This window comes from Brachyhypopomus gauderio, chromosome 5, assembly GCF_052324685.1.
Source record: "Brachyhypopomus gauderio isolate BG-103 chromosome 5, BGAUD_0.2, whole genome shotgun sequence".
Classification (NCBI taxonomy): Eukaryota; Metazoa; Chordata; class Actinopteri; order Gymnotiformes; family Hypopomidae; genus Brachyhypopomus; species Brachyhypopomus gauderio.
The window spans coordinates 30,299,021-30,315,783 of NC_135215.1; the positions used below are offsets into that span (position 1 = coordinate 30,299,021).

At 40.3% G+C, this 16,763-nt stretch overlaps 1 protein-coding gene and 1 long non-coding RNA gene across 8 annotated transcripts in view; one reads left to right on the forward strand and one right to left on the reverse strand.

The window, feature by feature from the left end:
* LOC143515079 (epidermal growth factor receptor kinase substrate 8-like protein 2) overlaps positions 1 to 16,763 on the forward strand; it is a 133,789-nt gene that overhangs the window by 100,270 nt on the left and 16,756 nt on the right. Inside the window, exons 1-3 of one of the 5 annotated variants that reach the window (XM_077007010.1) lie at positions 4,368 to 4,617; positions 12,453 to 12,503; positions 13,060 to 13,106. In XM_077007010.1, the coding sequence (XP_076863125.1) occupies positions 12,469 to 12,503; positions 13,060 to 13,106 (82 nt within the window). In that variant the 5' untranslated portion in view covers positions 4,368 to 4,617; positions 12,453 to 12,468. Of the gene's footprint in view, positions 1 to 4,367; positions 4,618 to 12,452; positions 12,504 to 12,713; positions 13,107 to 16,763 lie in introns of those variants that run through there. The other 4 variants (XM_077007011.1, XM_077007012.1, XR_013131032.1 and 1 more) reach the window with 4 other exon arrangements.
* On the reverse strand, positions 716 to 5,432 carry LOC143515081 (uncharacterized). Of its 3 annotated transcripts, XR_013131035.1 has the most exons (5): positions 5,050 to 5,432; positions 4,922 to 4,962; positions 4,275 to 4,560; positions 2,027 to 2,096; positions 716 to 1,234 (listed from the first exon to the last, which is right to left on the reverse strand). It is a non-coding gene; the product is annotated as an uncharacterized LOC143515081 (long non-coding RNA). The 3 variants fall into 3 exon arrangements; XR_013131034.1 differs by having other exon boundaries at positions 2,027 to 4,560; XR_013131033.1 differs by lacking the exon at positions 716 to 1,234 and having other exon boundaries at positions 1,645 to 4,560; positions 5,050 to 5,424.

A 16,763-nucleotide genomic window follows, 5' to 3' on the forward strand; every position in this document is an offset into this window, starting at 1 on the left:
GTACAGAGTTGCCCCAAGCTTGTTTTTAGAAGTTGATTTTTATTTTTTTTATTTTTTGCTGATTTTTGTCATGAAAGAACATAATAAGTTATGCTCACAAATGTGTCATAGAATATGTTTCTGATTCTATTGTGAGGTGTTGGGTTGTTCTTGTTTTTGTTCTTGTTACAGTGTCCACAGGGCCGGCGCCAGAACATATACAGTGAGGGGGCGTCAGAAAATTTTGGGGGGGGCGAACGTAAGTTGTTGAGCGGGGGGTGGGGGGGGGGGGGGGGGGGGGGTGCGTGTAACGATTGTCGAGCGGCCGAGGGAGCACCACGTAGCGATTGTTGTAAAATAAATGGGTCTTATTTTTTTTACATTGAGGGGGCGGGACACCTCGACTGAGGGGGCGACGCCCCCATTCGCCCCCCCGTGGCGCCGGCCCTGAGTGTCCATTACACTTTACGGCTAGTGTGACACTGAGTGCTGTAACTGGAAAGGAATAGTTAGAGAACTATATCTACAACATCACTGGCACTCCAGGCTACGTCACCCCCATTTTTATAGGTAATGGGACCCGCTTCAGGCTACTCAATTGAGTTATCCAAAGCTGCTTATGAAAATGTTCATGAATGTATTTATACAGTAATTGTAAAAAAAGGGTTTGAAATTTAAACCTTTGGATAATCATTAATTTCCAAATGACAAGGCCTCAGCCTGCAACAGGGTAGGCTATCCCAAAACACACACACACAAGAACAACATAAAAGATATTACAATGCAAATGACAGGAATTTGGACACCACACTATCAAACCCTATTCAGCTCAAGTATAATATACACTATAAAATTAAATCAGGGTTGCCAACTCTCACGCATTGAGCGTGAGACACACGCATTTGACCGTTTTCACACGCTCTCACGCCACACTTCCAATATCTCACGCCGAAAAAAAAAAATCTGATCCACATATATGATTCAATGAGTTACTAGTTCGCTCTGGCGCCAACCACCGGCGATCGACAGATCGTGATATAATACTTAATTTGTGTCCATTTTACGTTTGCCGTAAAGGCCTCAATCCACTACATAAAAATGATTTAATGCTCAAATTACTTAACATAATTTAAAAACTTTTAAAACGTACATATGTCAGCTCTAATCGTTCCTGTCGACACCTGGGACCACTCTCAGTCACACTCCATCTCCTGAGAATACGGAGTCCTTGGACTTTCTTATGGACTCCACTTCCCTTCATCAGTGAAGGACATTGGAGGCAATAATAAGGGTAGCAGAGAGATGATAGCAATCAGACAATCAGAAATGTGGTGATTTCTGCATTTCAGGTGCATATATCCATCGGGAGATGGATGTCGTTATGGAAGAGGGCAACACATGACCAATAATTCAATGTAGCAATATATATATATATATATATATATATATATATATATATATATATATATATATATATATATATATATATATATATATATATATATATATAAATATTATATATCAACACGTTTAGTAAACATCGTTTGCAGTAACGCAGTTACTGAGCAGCTAGCTAGTTAGCCAGTACTAGCTTCTGAGGTATTGCCAAGGAAATATTACGAATTAAGTTGACAATTTTGTACCTTGCCAATAAAGCAAAAAAAAAAAACCACCTTTCAATTTGTAAAGGACAAAAACCACTTCTTAAATCCAGAGGCGGTCTTTGCATAGAGGCATTGCTAGGCAATTGCCTTGGGCCCCTCCCACTGCAGCCCACTGTAGGGCCCCCCCTGACTAGCTAACTTATTTCTCGCATATTAATGTTGATGGGCCCCCTAGCTAAATTCGCCTTGAGCCCCCAAATTGCTAAGTCCGCCACTGCTTAAATCCAGAGTGGTTGAAGAGGAAAACAGCTAAGTGCGAGTGTAGCTAATCAGTCTTCTGCTTCCCATGCCTGCTCTTTGGTGGGGACTGCAAAATGATTCAGTTTAGGATTCAGCAAACATTAATCATTCACCACAGTACAAAAGAGATGGAGAAACCATACATGATGTTGAGCCATCCAAAGTGAGCTATACAAAGTGTACAGACCCGCCACAGCTGGAGACTGAACAACACTGGAAAAAGCATAGCAGAAGGAGGAATCACACAACAGCAATGCTTAATGAGAGCAAAACAGCACACAGGTTAACTTAATGGTTAACTTAAGGCTGGACAGTCTTGATCCTGCACTTTCGTCCATCTATGAAACATAGAAGATCCTGACAGGTATCATCATGGCTAAGATGAGTAGGCACATGTTTCAAAACATGAACAGGGCTCAAAAGGCAGCAAGAACACCAGAGGAGCTAAGCACCAGCTACAGATGGATAAATGTAAGACCAGACAGACTGTAAGACCTGGGTGACTACAAGAAAGCCTGTGATTCAATGCCTCACACATGGATCATGAAATGCTTGAGGCTGAATAACATCAACACAACTCTGAGGCTCCATGAAGACCTCAATGGGGCTTGGTAAAGTCATCACCAAGAGTGGCTATGGACACTGAACCAACCATCAGGCACCTCCTTTACATGGATGACATCACACAGTTAGCCAGAAGTGAATGAGACACTGACTGAATGAATGTTTTAATAGTAATGTATTAATTAGGTTTATATTTATAAAGGTATTAAATCGAATGGAGTATGCGTACATTTCTTTTTAAGACAGATATAATTTGGGAAAGGTGTTAGCCTGTATATGAATTCATTTTCAAAATACATACACACAATTTTAGATGCAAAATTTTCAAATATATGAAACGTGAAATTAAGACATTGAGTAATTTTATTATAAGAAAATCATCCAGCAGAGGGCGTGTGTTTACGCCATAAAAGACCCAATCTTATTATGAGTCAATTTAATTAGTTGTTTTGGCGGAAAGAATGCAATACAATACAAACTGACCATTGTAAACATCAGTTTTTAATCTATTTTACATTGCAAATATAGAATTGTAAATGTTGATAGTATTATTATTATTAATATTAGTTTTTGTTATATTTCTTTATTCCTATTTTTTTTTGTTTCCCCATGTGTCTCCCTTTTTTCTTCTCCTCTCCCCTCTCTCTCCCTCTGAAGGGTTCCACCTCTTCTTACTGAGATGAATGCAATCTGGTTCTATCTACGGATATGTACGTGTTTATAATTACTTATAATGGTCCTGATCTACCCTGGCAGTCCCTGGCTTTGCATATAGTTTCAGAACAAAACAAGTATTGTATAATTATGGTTTTGTGAAATACCAATTAAAAAAAGATTTGTGAATTTTGCTCATTCTGAATTCATATGGTGATATTTGTATTGATTTTGCCAGTTTTTTAAACTTGTATAGTCATCATTTTAAACAATTATGGCCGTAATACTATGTATCTATAGTCGGTAACAGTAACTGTTGTGGGCTTATCATAAAATCTAAAGGCTGGTGAAGATTTTAAAAAATCTATATTTTAATATAAAATATCTATTAATATTTAAAATATCTTTTTATCTTTAATGAATTAACTGACAGATTAGCGTTTTATAATTTCGCAACATCTCAGAGTTGTGAAAGGACGTAGCAATTTTAAGGGCAGCATCATTTGGAATAGCTTTGATACTCTGCAAATATCGGGGGTGCAATTTGCCATTAAGGTTGGATATGTCCATTATGATTACTATATAAAGAATCAGCCTTTACTTAGTTAAACAATGAAAACTATGCAGTCTGTATTTAATACTGGGATTATTGGTAAATTGATTTCATGTTCGAGTCAGGTGTGTGAATTTTATCATGTTTTGAATAAAAGTAGAAGCCAATAAAACCAAATTTAAAATGATTCTGAGAAATAAAAAAAGCTGTAGCAGACAAGAGGTTCCACCCTGTGGGTATTTTTTCATTCTTTGAAGCTGCCTCTTTTCTTTGAAGCTGCCTCTCCCTCGCCACACACACACACACACACACACACACACACACACACACACACACACACTTGTGGATGGTTAACACAAACTCTATATTACTGGTATTCACTGCTCAGCTACGTGTAGATGCAGCTTACCAAATATAATTTAGGTAATATGAAAGAATAAAGATGCTCTTAAGTTTAAGACTCTGGCAAAACTAGATGATTTACATAGGTTTCCTAATTGAAATTCAGAGAGTGGTTACAAATCAAAAGCAAAACTTTTCCAGCAACCCATCTCTAATTAATGAATCCCAATTCCATATGGAATATAATATGTGTATGTTTAGCCCGGTACCCATCTTACCAAATGTGAATCCGGTGCGATTGCAGAGCTCCTCCCAGCTGCAGGTAGAGTTACCCGCAAGTCACCTGTCACTTGCAGCCTCCTTCGTTTGAGTCCCAGCACTCACCTGTTGCGGCCGCCGATGCTGTTGTTGTTCCATTGTTTTCTGCATGGCTTCCGACCGGACAGGCCGCCCACGTCACCTTGGCTACTATTATCACGAGTGCTCACATTCAGAGCAAAGTTCACACCGATGCTTCTCACACTGTGTAGGGGTTGAAATGGCATCTTGACGGTTTGGCTTCTTCTAGGAGTTTTAAAAGCACAAAACAAAAGTATCTTTGGATTGGAGAGCTCTGTTCGGGTAAGAATATTTTCCCTCGTGATTATGCGCCTGCTGCTCCCGACTCTGATGCCCTTTTCATGATGTTGAGTTCAAGTTTGTCCTTTAAGTGTAAGTGATGTAAGGATGCACACAATGATATTTGTTAACCAAACCACAGACACGCAATGTAAGTAGTTTCGTGTCACGTTTTCCACTGAAAATAATTAAAATAATAACTTTCTGCTTTAGATTTTTGCTGTATATGCGCCGTTAATTCGTGACAAATGTCCGCTACGTAACGTGAAAGATTTCAGAGACGAAACGATAACTTATTCAGACTCACCTACTTCCCCCGGAAGATTTTGTTTAGGTTTTCATCTGTCGCTAACAATTAGAAATAATATATCTTAAACATTGCTATAACGATTTTGACTGGTTTAATGCCATGATTGAAATTGGAAGAAAGCCCACCTGACGCTACTGAATTAAAATGTCAAATTTAGGGCCTGGTGATCGTAATATAGCTGACGAGACCCAATCTGGCAACTCACACTACAAAGACTGTTCTGCACTGCATACAAGGATAGAGATCAACAGGAAATGACTGAATAGTCAAAACATGCATTTCCCTACAAAAACGTTTTGCTAACTTTTGAGTTTCAGTGTGTTCTGATTTGTATGGATGACGGATAACTTCTAAATCCCTCGCACAGGTTAAGCTTTAGTGCTGGAGCTTAAGCCCTCCCCGCTCTGATTCTGTTCCTCAACCTGTGCATTATATCCAAGTGGCATAAAATGCCACATATAATAGCAGGCTGTGTGGTTTTTCTGAGAACTCCCATTGTTACACCTGGTGAATAGGTGAAATATACAGCCCAAACTTCCCCTTGGTCTGCCTCTCAGCCTGATTCACAAGAACGGACAAAAACTCTGTTCATCCACAATCATCATCATTACCGTTAGGGCAGAAAGAAGCACTTAGCTGGCTATTCTTGTTCTCAGTCCTTCTATGTTTGATTCACTCCTAAAGGCTTATTCATTTCTATGGGGCATAACTTAAATGTCCATTATCTCTGGTTCTTATCTGTTTACTGAAGCTTGCAAAATGAACTCGAGTCAATAAAGTAGAGCTTAGTGGAATGGTGGCAGGAGACAACACATTTGTTTGTGGTTGTTTAAGCTAAGATGTCACCATGGAGACAGCTGAGACCTGAGTTTACTCAGAGGGGCCATGTTAGTGTGGGTTTTGATTTGGTAGACACCTGTGCAGGAATCTGTGTGTGTGTGTGTGTGTGTGTGTGTGTGTGTGTGTGTGTGTGTGTGTGTGTGTGCTTGCACAACAAAAGGCAATATAGTAAGTTCCTTTTAAAATATTAAAAAAGGATATCTTTTTAAATATATATTTTTTAAATATTGTAGTGACTCATAAATGAAAATGTGTATTGGATCTAGAGTAACAAAATAACGTGTTGCTTTCTGTTGTTTTTATAACACTGAATTTACTCTAATTAACATAATCATTCAGATTATTCCTTTGGTCTGTGGTTATATTGTTGAGATCTCAGCCAGTGTTTGTGCCATGCCCTCTTTGAGCTGTGGTAGACAACATCTAAATCTCAGCAGAGTCAAACGCTGACTTTCTCCTTCATTAGGAGTGAGGAAGTCATGGCTCTGTTACTTAGCACATAATGTTAATACCTACAACCCCAACCCGCTGATTCAAGCATTTATTTTAGATGGCTTTCAGTTTCTTGTCAATGTTTCTGATCTCCTGATCACAGCCTTTGCCCAGCACGTATGTGTGGGTTCATATATCTGATAGGGTAATAATCCACCATACTGACAGGTCTGTCTCATGGCATTTCCTCCAGGGCTCTAAGTGTGGTGTCACAACACTGAAGGTAGCGTTGCTTCTAAAGGGAGTGTTACGCGCCCATCTGACGTTGGCTCAGTCTAGGCACTATGTGGGCATGTAAACAAGGTTTTCCTGATAACAAGTTAGAAACCACCACACCAAAGATCAGGGCTAAGCAAAATGAGTTAAATATACACCAGGGTATTATAATGCATTTACAATGGAATAACAAACAAACACAACAAACACCATAACACAAGTACAAACACCACCACAGGCGATTCTAAGTAGAGAATGACAAACAGAGCCTGACGAAAGAAAATAATAAAACAATCTTAATCTAAGGCACATAACTTGCTCTAAGATAATAAGTAAAAAAGTTTACTAACTGTCTAACTATATGAATTACAAGGGTGGTTCGCACCCACTAATCTGGTGCTTCTAGACAGAAAGTACGTGAGGCACAATGTAAGTGCACACACGTCTAACCTGTCCTCTAACAATAGACTGCCCAGTGAAAAATACCCAACACCAACTCTATATTCACAGTTACCAGATCCAAATCGCAATTAGAAATCCATAGTTAAATTTAACAGACCAAGGGTTCGGTGCCATCAATCCAGATAAAATACGTTTTAACAGTAACAGTGTTTAACAAAACGCACAGCATGTAACACAATACCAACCGCACACCGCAAGACATGGCAAGTGACATGAAAATGCATGGTTTACTTTTATAGTACTTATAATATAGAAATAAACCGTATTAATTATATAAAATACAATATAAATAAAAGTAAATATAAATCTAATAATATTCACAGAGATTTATATAACCTCACCGATAGCTCTGGTCCCCTTTGTTATGCATTTGGTAATTCAGTGATTACATAGAGATGTGTGCTACTATACTACAATTACCATTATGTAATTGCACTTTCAAAGTGCCAAGGGACCAGACTGTGAATAGGTCATACAATTAAATGTTTAAATCTTGTACCTTTATATTAAATATTAAAATGCATTGTGGTAATATATTCATCCTGCTTGACTGCGTCAGGAACCTCCCTGGCTGTTCATAGCCTGTTCATGTGCTGTTCATGTGCCTGCTGTGTGAAGCAGGCTGTCAGTCTTCTGCAGTTCAACATCACTACAGTGCTCATTATTAGCCTGAAATAATTAAACACTTTTTTAAACATTAAACATAATTAAAAAATTTTTTTAAGTTGGTAACACCATTAACTATTAACCTGCATCAGTCCATGTGTTACATGAGAAGCATTGCTGTTTGTTGTGCACAATATGAGAGCGTGAAGTATTTTGTCATTTACCCACCCTTCATATACACACACACACACACACACACACACACACACACACACACACACACACACACACACACACACACATTCAGTCACTCTCTCTTTCTGTCTCTCTCCCTGCAAGGATTCCCTTGTTACCACAGTAAACAAACTACATTTGAAATGAAAAACAGAAAGGGTGGGGCAATGTGTGGAAAAGGAATCAGCAAAGGGAGGAGTCTAAAGGAGGCAGTGTTCAGAAGGTCTTGTGAGGGGAAAGTTCACCACCCAGAACCGATTAAAAAAATTCCAGAGCTTGTTTAATACTGATGCCAGGTGGTTGAATTTAAATGTGCTTTCTGTGGTCTGTTTATTCAATGTTTTAACACAGTCACATGGTAAATTTAAACTTTTTTTTTACCTTTTAAAAAGTTCAATTTTGGAGGCCCATCAAGAGTAAATACAATAAAGCTGTAAAGCTACATTCCATTACAAACACATGTGGCATTTTCAGTTAAGGATTATTACTTTCCACAATTAAAAATACAATTTATAGTATCAGTATGACCAGAAAACAGCTTCTTTGTGAAATAATTTTTCTTTCTGGTTGCTTATGCGTTAACTTGATGTAAATAAGATAAATTTTTCACCCCATGGGTAAGTAATGGTTATTTCATAATAAAAAAGGCAAAATTCATTTCAAATGTGTTTATTTCATATGAATAATTGTGTTAAATGAGAGAGCTGACAGTGTCATGAAATCTGTTCTATACAGGATGTACATAAATCTACTTTGATACATTTTTCAGTAGACTTTGTCGAGATTTGTTCATGTGAAGCATTATTTAATGGGTGTCATAATTACAGAACATGTATAATTTACTGAAAAAGCAAAAAGAAAAAATTGCACTGCAGATTTCTATTCTATGTGCTATAATGACATTAGAACTGCCTTAGGAATCCTAAATCAGCTATGGCCTGTATTAGTGTATCTCCCGGACTCACTCTGTTTGCTAAGAGGGAGTATGGTAAATGGGCATATTGTGCTTTACAGTGGGTGCAGCCTGTTAGCTTGGGTATTGTTGCAGTACTAAAATCTGTACTATTGTATGCAGTGATTTGAAGGTATTTGCAGGGGCTTTGGGGACTTTATAAGACATATTAGAGCATAAACTGAGCAACAGTAAAAAATATATGCTTTAAAGTATATTTGGTTATAAACTGTTACATAGGGCCTAGTTTCCTTTAGTCTTAACTCAGATGTCAGTGAATCATGAATACAGTGAATGTATATTCATCCAAGTTGAGACTAAAGGAATAATCTGGTACTTAATTTGCAAAAAACGTATACTGATTTTTTACAATACACTCTTTAAGTTTCCGTTATATCGGTTGTGTATTTGTATGTGTATGTATATTGATGATGCATGACGATGCCTCTTGTGCATGGAGTCCAGACTGTACTAATGACTGGAAATCTAGACTTGTGAATTACATCATAACCATCTCTGTCTCTCTTACCTGGCTCTTTATTCACATTATATAATTTAGTTTCTTATGTGCCAGTTGGTGACAAACGTACCAGTGGCAGGATATTTATTCTCATTATGAAGATGAAGTCTTCTTACAAACCCACAAACTCATTTGAGTATTTGTGTAGTTAAGTGTGTAATGTAAGCCTACATTTATACATAGTCTGAATGGCTTAGGATTCGGCAAGATCTGTTTTGAATGTCTTAACACAGTCTTAACAAACAAAAATGACTGCAGTCTCCAGTCTAGATAACCTTTACACTGACTGAGTCTGGCTGATGCGGTGGATTATGAGTGACGGTGAACGTGACAGTGAATGTGTAATAGTGCTAGTCTAGGTCAAGGTCAGGCTTCTTTATTTGTGCTTATTAGTAGGTTTGCATCCTTATGGCCGATGATTCACAGTGCCATGGCCAACAGTCCTCCCCCCCCCATAAGAATTATATTTTGGCCATATCTTAGTAATATGCTGGCCAGCTTGTTCTAGTAAATACAGTAGATAATATCTGTTTGGAGCAACTTTCCTGTGTGCACATGTACATGAGGTGTAGACATAGACATGTTTCTAGGTTTCTAGCATTTGGATATATATGTAAGTATGTGCACGTGTGTGTGTGTATGTGTGTGTGTGTGGTGTGTGTGTGTGTGTGTGTGTGTGTGTGTGTGTGTGTGTGTGTGTGCAGAAGGATGCTTTCAAGTATATATTTGTTTAACTGTTTATGGAAGGCTGATATTTCATGTTTAGACAAACTGTTTTGGGTTCCATTTATCTGGTAAAATGAGTTTGACTTGCTCTTGACTTGTTATGTAGGGCTTACAATAAAGTATGCATGAGCTCACTCTTGAGTCCTGTTTTTGGATCCAGTTTTTGGTTGATTGTCAGGTGCCCACATTATGAATTGATATGAAAAAACACATAGACTCATGTCAAAAAGAAAAAACTAGGCTTGTGTGGAGGTGTGTTTAGGTGAAGTTGAGACCATTTAATAAGATAATATGATGATTTATGTAGCATAATAATCATTACATCAGTGTCTTTTAGAATTCAACAATTAGGAATTCTTTGGAGAGTGACGGTGGATCAGATTTACCCGGGTGGGGGAGACCGCCTCACGGCTCACAGGGTCAGGGGTTACAGCGGAGCAGCACTCTTCTCAGCTGCCACGGTGGTACTCCTGCAGCATTGTGCCCAACCTGGCAACCTGACACTCCGTCTCTCTAAGCTGCATGAGTCAATTCAGCGTGATCAGTGGACAAAGAGGACGTGTGGAGGTGAGAGCAGACCTGGTGTAGCAGTAACCATTGGTGTCGCCAATGCTTGCGAGCACTCGCTCCATCAAACACACCAGACTGGCTGATGCATTACAAAGTCCCATACAAAGTATGGGCAGTCGTGGCCTGGCGGTTAGGGAACTGGTCTTGTGACGGAAGGGTCGTGGGTTTGATTCCCAGACCTGAGGCCATGACTGCGGTGCCCCTCAGCAAGGCCCTTAACCCTCAATTGCTCACTTGTATAAAAAATGAGATAAAAATGTAAGTCGCTCTGGATAAGGGCTTCTGCTAAATGCCATAAAATGTAAATGTAAGTCCGAAGACCTTCAGCAAAAACTGCTCCTGGAGTAAGTTCCTCTTGTCAATAGCCTCTGTGTAGATGTAGCAAGCTGAACCAGGCAGAGACAGCGAGTCATTTCAGGGCGTCATCAATACATCAGAGCTGGTATGAGTCTGGCTTTGCAACATCGAAAGTCCATGCAGAAGCAGCAACTGTCATCTTTGTTCATCACCAGGATGAATGGTGCCTACGTCGTCTAGCTTGATGCTTCAACGGTCCTGATGCAGCTGTCGTTTCCCCTTTAACTTTACTTTATTATCACAGCCTTATTTAGTCAAAGCCCTTGTTAGCAGCTGGTCCTCCAAGTCGGAACTGCGGCTCGTCTGTCCCTGCTTCTCCTCTTCCCACGCCGGCAACACCCCAGTCGCTCTTCCCCGCAACACCTTCACGCCGAGGACGACTTCAGGGGCCGAACGCTGCAGCAGGTCGCACGTGGAGCTCCAGTTCCTCTGGCAGTGTGCTGTCCAGGAAGTGCTCCAGTGAAAACTCTTCCTCGTAGCCCTTTCAGAGTGCTGCCTGCGGCATCATTGTGCTCGCTGCTGCCACCTGGATGCTGATTTGCTCTCCTGACAACCCTCTCTGAGAGCAGCCACCGGTGCAGGAAAGTCACTGGCACTGTTGTGAGATGACACTGGAAGGCCTTAGCCAACACAGTGATGCTGTCATGGTGTTCTGATGGCAGAAGCACCAGTACCTGTAGAGCTTTTTCCTATATTGCTGTGTAGTGGTGATGGCTACACACTGTGCTACATGCTAGGTGACCACTCGCAGTTGTGCAGAATATGCTTGCCAGGCACCTTCACCATTGCGCTTGCCTTCTATCTCTTACGGCCCTCACCATCTTGTGCCCCTCCTTATGTTCCTCCACCGGTCACCTTGCTCCTGCTGTGTGTACCCGACTGACAGAGGGCAGGCATAATGCTCCATGTGGTGGCATATGGACTCAACACTGTTATGAAGTTGCGTTGACTTTATTTGTAGTAAGGTTAATAATCATAAGACTGCATTGCTGTTCTTCTCTTCTGTATCATGTTATGTAGTACTGTGCGGAAACAAGGTGGGATTAAAGACCAAAATGCTTATTCTAATGCTAATTTGTTCCAAGTTTGCAGGTTAAACTCTAGACAATGTTTTTTTTAAACTGCACATTACAGACCGTGGAAAGACTAGCATTCCACATGTGCTAAATAGTAAATACACAATGTAAAATGTTAGAGTGCAAAGAATGAGACTAGATCTTAGGACTTACTTTAAACAGTCTTGTTACTTAATAGATGTTGTTACATCTATTACATTACATGCATTTGTGTTACATGCATTTGCAGAAATATTTCTAGGATGTAAAATGTAATACTAGGAAATGTGCAATGGTTTGAATATTTGGGTAGTAGAGAGTGTGTAGGTGTTGTGTAACTGTGGAAAGGTGTTCCGTAGAGTGTATCAATTTATATAATGGATCTGTTTGGGATGCAAGACTAATTTCATAGAAGTCTGTTACTAACAACTGGATCATATAATGTAAAATAATATTCTGTGTGGTATTATATTATCTTTATGTGTCTATCTCTCCTAGGTGGATGTGGTAGAACATGAATCCCATGGGACCTCCATTGAAGCAGGCCAAGTGAGTCTGAATCACTCACACACACACACACACACACACACACACACACACACACACACACACACACACAATCACACATGAATCGCTAACTAGAGGATGTTTGGGCAGGCACTGGTATGTTTGTGCATGTGTGTGTGCGTGAGTGGGTTAGGGAGTGTGTGTGAGCCTCTCGGTTGACAGAGCAGTTCTGTTAAAGAATGTTTGCTTTACCTTCACAGCAGAACTCAACCTCTCTCTCTTTCTTTCTCTCTGTCTGACCTCCCTCTCATTCTCTCTCTCTCTCTCTCTCTCTCACCCCCCTCTCTTGCTCCCATATGTGCTGAGGACCTGTAGATAATCTTAGCCAGTCCTGTCCAGGATAGCCAGACCGTGTCACTGAGCAAAACACGCTGATATAAATCACTAACACTCCATTTCAGATTTCAGAGAGTGAGTGTTTTCTAGTGCTGGAAGAAAGTGTGTTTAGGTGGCTTGCATATTATTTAATAAGACCAGTGTGAGCAATGAAGAGCAGAAATCGTCTTTCCTCATCCTCATCCTCTTCCTCTTCCTGCAGTGGGGTGGCCAGATCTGACAGCAGGATGAGTGCTAAGGCCCTGTATGGTAAGCAGTGTGGGTCTCTATATTTTATGGATATGTTTTTGCAGTACTGTGCATAAAATGTGATGGTGTTTATTGGTATTAAGATGTTGTTGTCTGTTTATGTGTGTCTACTTATGAATTCATTCATAAGTTATTTGTGTGTGACACACCAAATTTCATACTTGCATAACACATATGTTTGTATGTCTTCCTTCTTCATCTTATGTCAAAGTGCAGACTCATATATTCTGGCTATTACTGTAGCCTATCTAATATGTCCAGTGTAAGATTTTATGTCGATAATTCCTCTTTGAAGACTATATATAAGGACCTGAACCTTTCAGCATTACCTTTAAAGTATATTTTCACAGTCACTGTAGTGCTGTGCCATGACACTGCTGCCATTTGACATTTTAAAAGTTTGGTAAGTGGATCCTAGCCTTCAAAAGGCTCTTACCAGTATTGCCATGTGTTGTCGGTCTGAAGGTTCTTAACATAGAGATACTGATATGCTTGCATTGAGATTCAGTCAAACCACAACTATTAACATTTGTTAATCAAACAGCTGAGCCAGGAAATAAGTTTCACTATGAGAGAGAGAGAAATAGAAAGAGAGAGAAAGTGAGAGAGAGAGAAATAGAAAGAGAGAAAGTGAGAGAGAGAGATAGGCATAGTGACAGAAAGAGATACGCAGAAAGAATTACAGAGAAGAGTGAAAACATTTAATACTGTCAAACTGTATCAAACAATACTCTGAAAGGGTTTGTAATTTTCTGATTAATGATCATTTTATTAATAATCAGGTTCTTAACAGAGATTTGCCTGCACTGAGATTCAGTCACAGCTATTAACATTTGTTAATCAAACAGCTGAGCCAGGTAATATCTGTAAGTTTCACTAAGAAAGAGAGAGAGAGAGAGGGGCAGAAGGAGAGAAATAAAGATAATAGGCAGCGTGAGAGAGAGAGACAGACAGAAAGAATGGCAGAGAAGAATGAAAACATTTAAAACTGATACTCTGAAAGGGTTTGGATTCTCCTGATCAGTATTAAATTTGCTCTGCTGAAAATATTTGGTAGCAATGTCATGTCAACTATTCTAATTTCAGACACTCCTGCCGTGATGTCTGACTTATACAGAATGTCTTAGTAATTCTGTTACGGTGCTTATTTACAGGAGTCTTATGGTCTTAAGGTCTTTGTGCGTGCATGTGTGTTAGTGTGTGGTTCCGAATGTTCACAGCCCAGCTCTGTCCCAGTCTGGGTGTGTCTGTTATGAGTATGTGGCTGGAAAAAGTTTGTATGTGTGTATACAGTTGTGTAATATAGGCGTATAAAAGAGGCTTTGAGAGAGTGTGTGTGCAGGAGGAGGTGTGTCTTCCTGCCATCACAGAATAACTCCATTTCCCTCTTTCTTTATGATGTATAATATATACAATATATAACATACAAATGCTTAAGTGCCAGTCAGTGAATGAAAACAGAAAACTTGGTCCACTGACCAAGTAGATAGTGAGGAAAAGAAAGAGAGAGTGACATAAGAACGAAGAAGAAGAGAAAGAAGAAGAGAAGGGAAGAAACAGAGCAGCCCATGGTCGTTTCTTCATGACAGATGGTCCCTGGTGCCTGACCCACAGCCTCGGCAGATGGCTGATGAGCGCGTGTTCATTTTACACTATCTGGAGGTGCTGCGTGCGAGTATGGGAACACGACCCAGGCAGAGTGCACGTAACTGCTCCAGGGCCTGTGAGCAAGGTGCTGCCCCAGGGCACACCGTGGTCCGCTTCAAAGAGCACGTCCCCACGGAAGATGTGACCTTCTGATCTCAGATCAGGTGCTTGTGCTTTGTGCTCATTGTGACAGGTCCCTTGGGTCTCAGGCCACTCTTTCATGCTCTGGGCTCAGGCTCTGCAGACGTCCTGTATGCTCAGCTATGCAAAAATTCCCACCGTCCCTCAGCCACAGCGTGCCTGCAGACAAGCCATGCAAATTGGTCTGTGAGCCTCTGACTTGACTGGCACAAGTCTTTATCTGGACTATCAGGGTGTGTGTGTGTGTGTGTGTGGGGGGGGGGGGGTGAGAGAGAGAGAGGGAGAGAGAGAGAGAGAGAGAGAGAGAGAGAGAGAGAGAGAGAGAGAGAGAGAGAGAGAGAGAGGGAGAAAAGGAGGGAGAGACGGGAGAGAGGAAGAGAGAGGGAGAAAGGGAGGGAGAGACAGGGGAAAGAGGGAGAGAGGGAGGGAGAGAGGTGTGATATGGCAATGAGGAACTGCATTTTTCATCCTGCTCAGATTGCATACGCTGAACATCTCGGTTGTCTTGGGCTGAATTGTAATTGAGTCAACGCGTGGACCAGAACAATTATCATCTACAGTAATTCATCTTCATCTTCATCTTTGTTCTTGTCTGTCCTCTAAATTCTCTGTCGTTATTGTTCTCTTACAAACTCCTCCTGCAATTCTCTCTTGAGTGCTCAGACAGCAGTATGGTGATACTTGTAGATATGGAATCATTTGTTTCATTTTATAACATCGCCTCCACATACCCACATATCTATGTTGAGACTGTTCTTCTGTCTGTCATATGAATCTGTGAATGTGTGTGTATGTGCATGCGTGTTCCAGAACTGTTTGATCAGGCTGGTGTCTGTGGTAAAGTATGAGCTCATTTGGGTCGGCCTTAGTTAGCTGGAGATGATTGGTCGACTGGAACAGATGGAGCTTCACATGGGTGCTTCATTTCCTGTATTAAGCAGGCACCCCATGGCAAGTTGGCATGGTAACATCAGTGCAGTTTCTGTTTGTAACTGATAGGCCTCAACAGGGGCTTTTAAAACAGGTGTCTTCGCCATGGTAACAAGATTTTTGTTTGAGAAATACTAAACAGGATTCACATTACATCTTTAATATTTCATGATTCACATTAAACTGTGTATAATGGATTTTGGTTAGGTTTTCTTTCTGACAGATATGTCCAAGTTTTATTTTCTGTAACAAGTACATTTTATAGGTTACAATTCTTCTTCTGAATAGCTAGGAATATATTTACACATGATACAGTCATTATGATATTGTGATCAGGTGGTGATTTCTCTTCCTGGAAAGATTAAAATGGCACCAAAAAAGCTTCATTTCACATTATGAAAACAACGCAGACTAAAAGAATGACATCATGCTCTGGAGAGACAAAGGTGAAGAGGTGAGACAGATAGCTTACATGCCCTACAGCAGTCACTTCAGGACAACAGCTGGCCATACTGAAGTACTGTCCCAGCCCATGACATAATGGAACCATCCAGGAAGTCAGCAGGTTACTGCTGTTATAGAGTGGGAGGTTCTAGACCTTTCTAGTGTCATAGTCCAGATACTGAAAATAATGACTCTTTCTATTAGGTGTGAGAGATACTGTTTTGTGCCAGCGTGCCTTCATGCCTGTTTTGCTTTCAGTTGAGTTGCTAGAGAAGATGTAGTGTTTTATTCCACCAGGTATGAACCAGAGCTTACACATGTGCACGGATCATCGGCCCAGTGTGACCAGCAGGGCTCTGTGCCAGCACTGCTCTAAACACCTCTGTTCTGCAAGATATAGACGAGTGTAAAGAAATGTCCTATTGGGATTATTGCTTTGTCTGGATTATATATCCAGGTCATTATGGATGTTGTCCTGAAAAGCTCAGAAAGTCT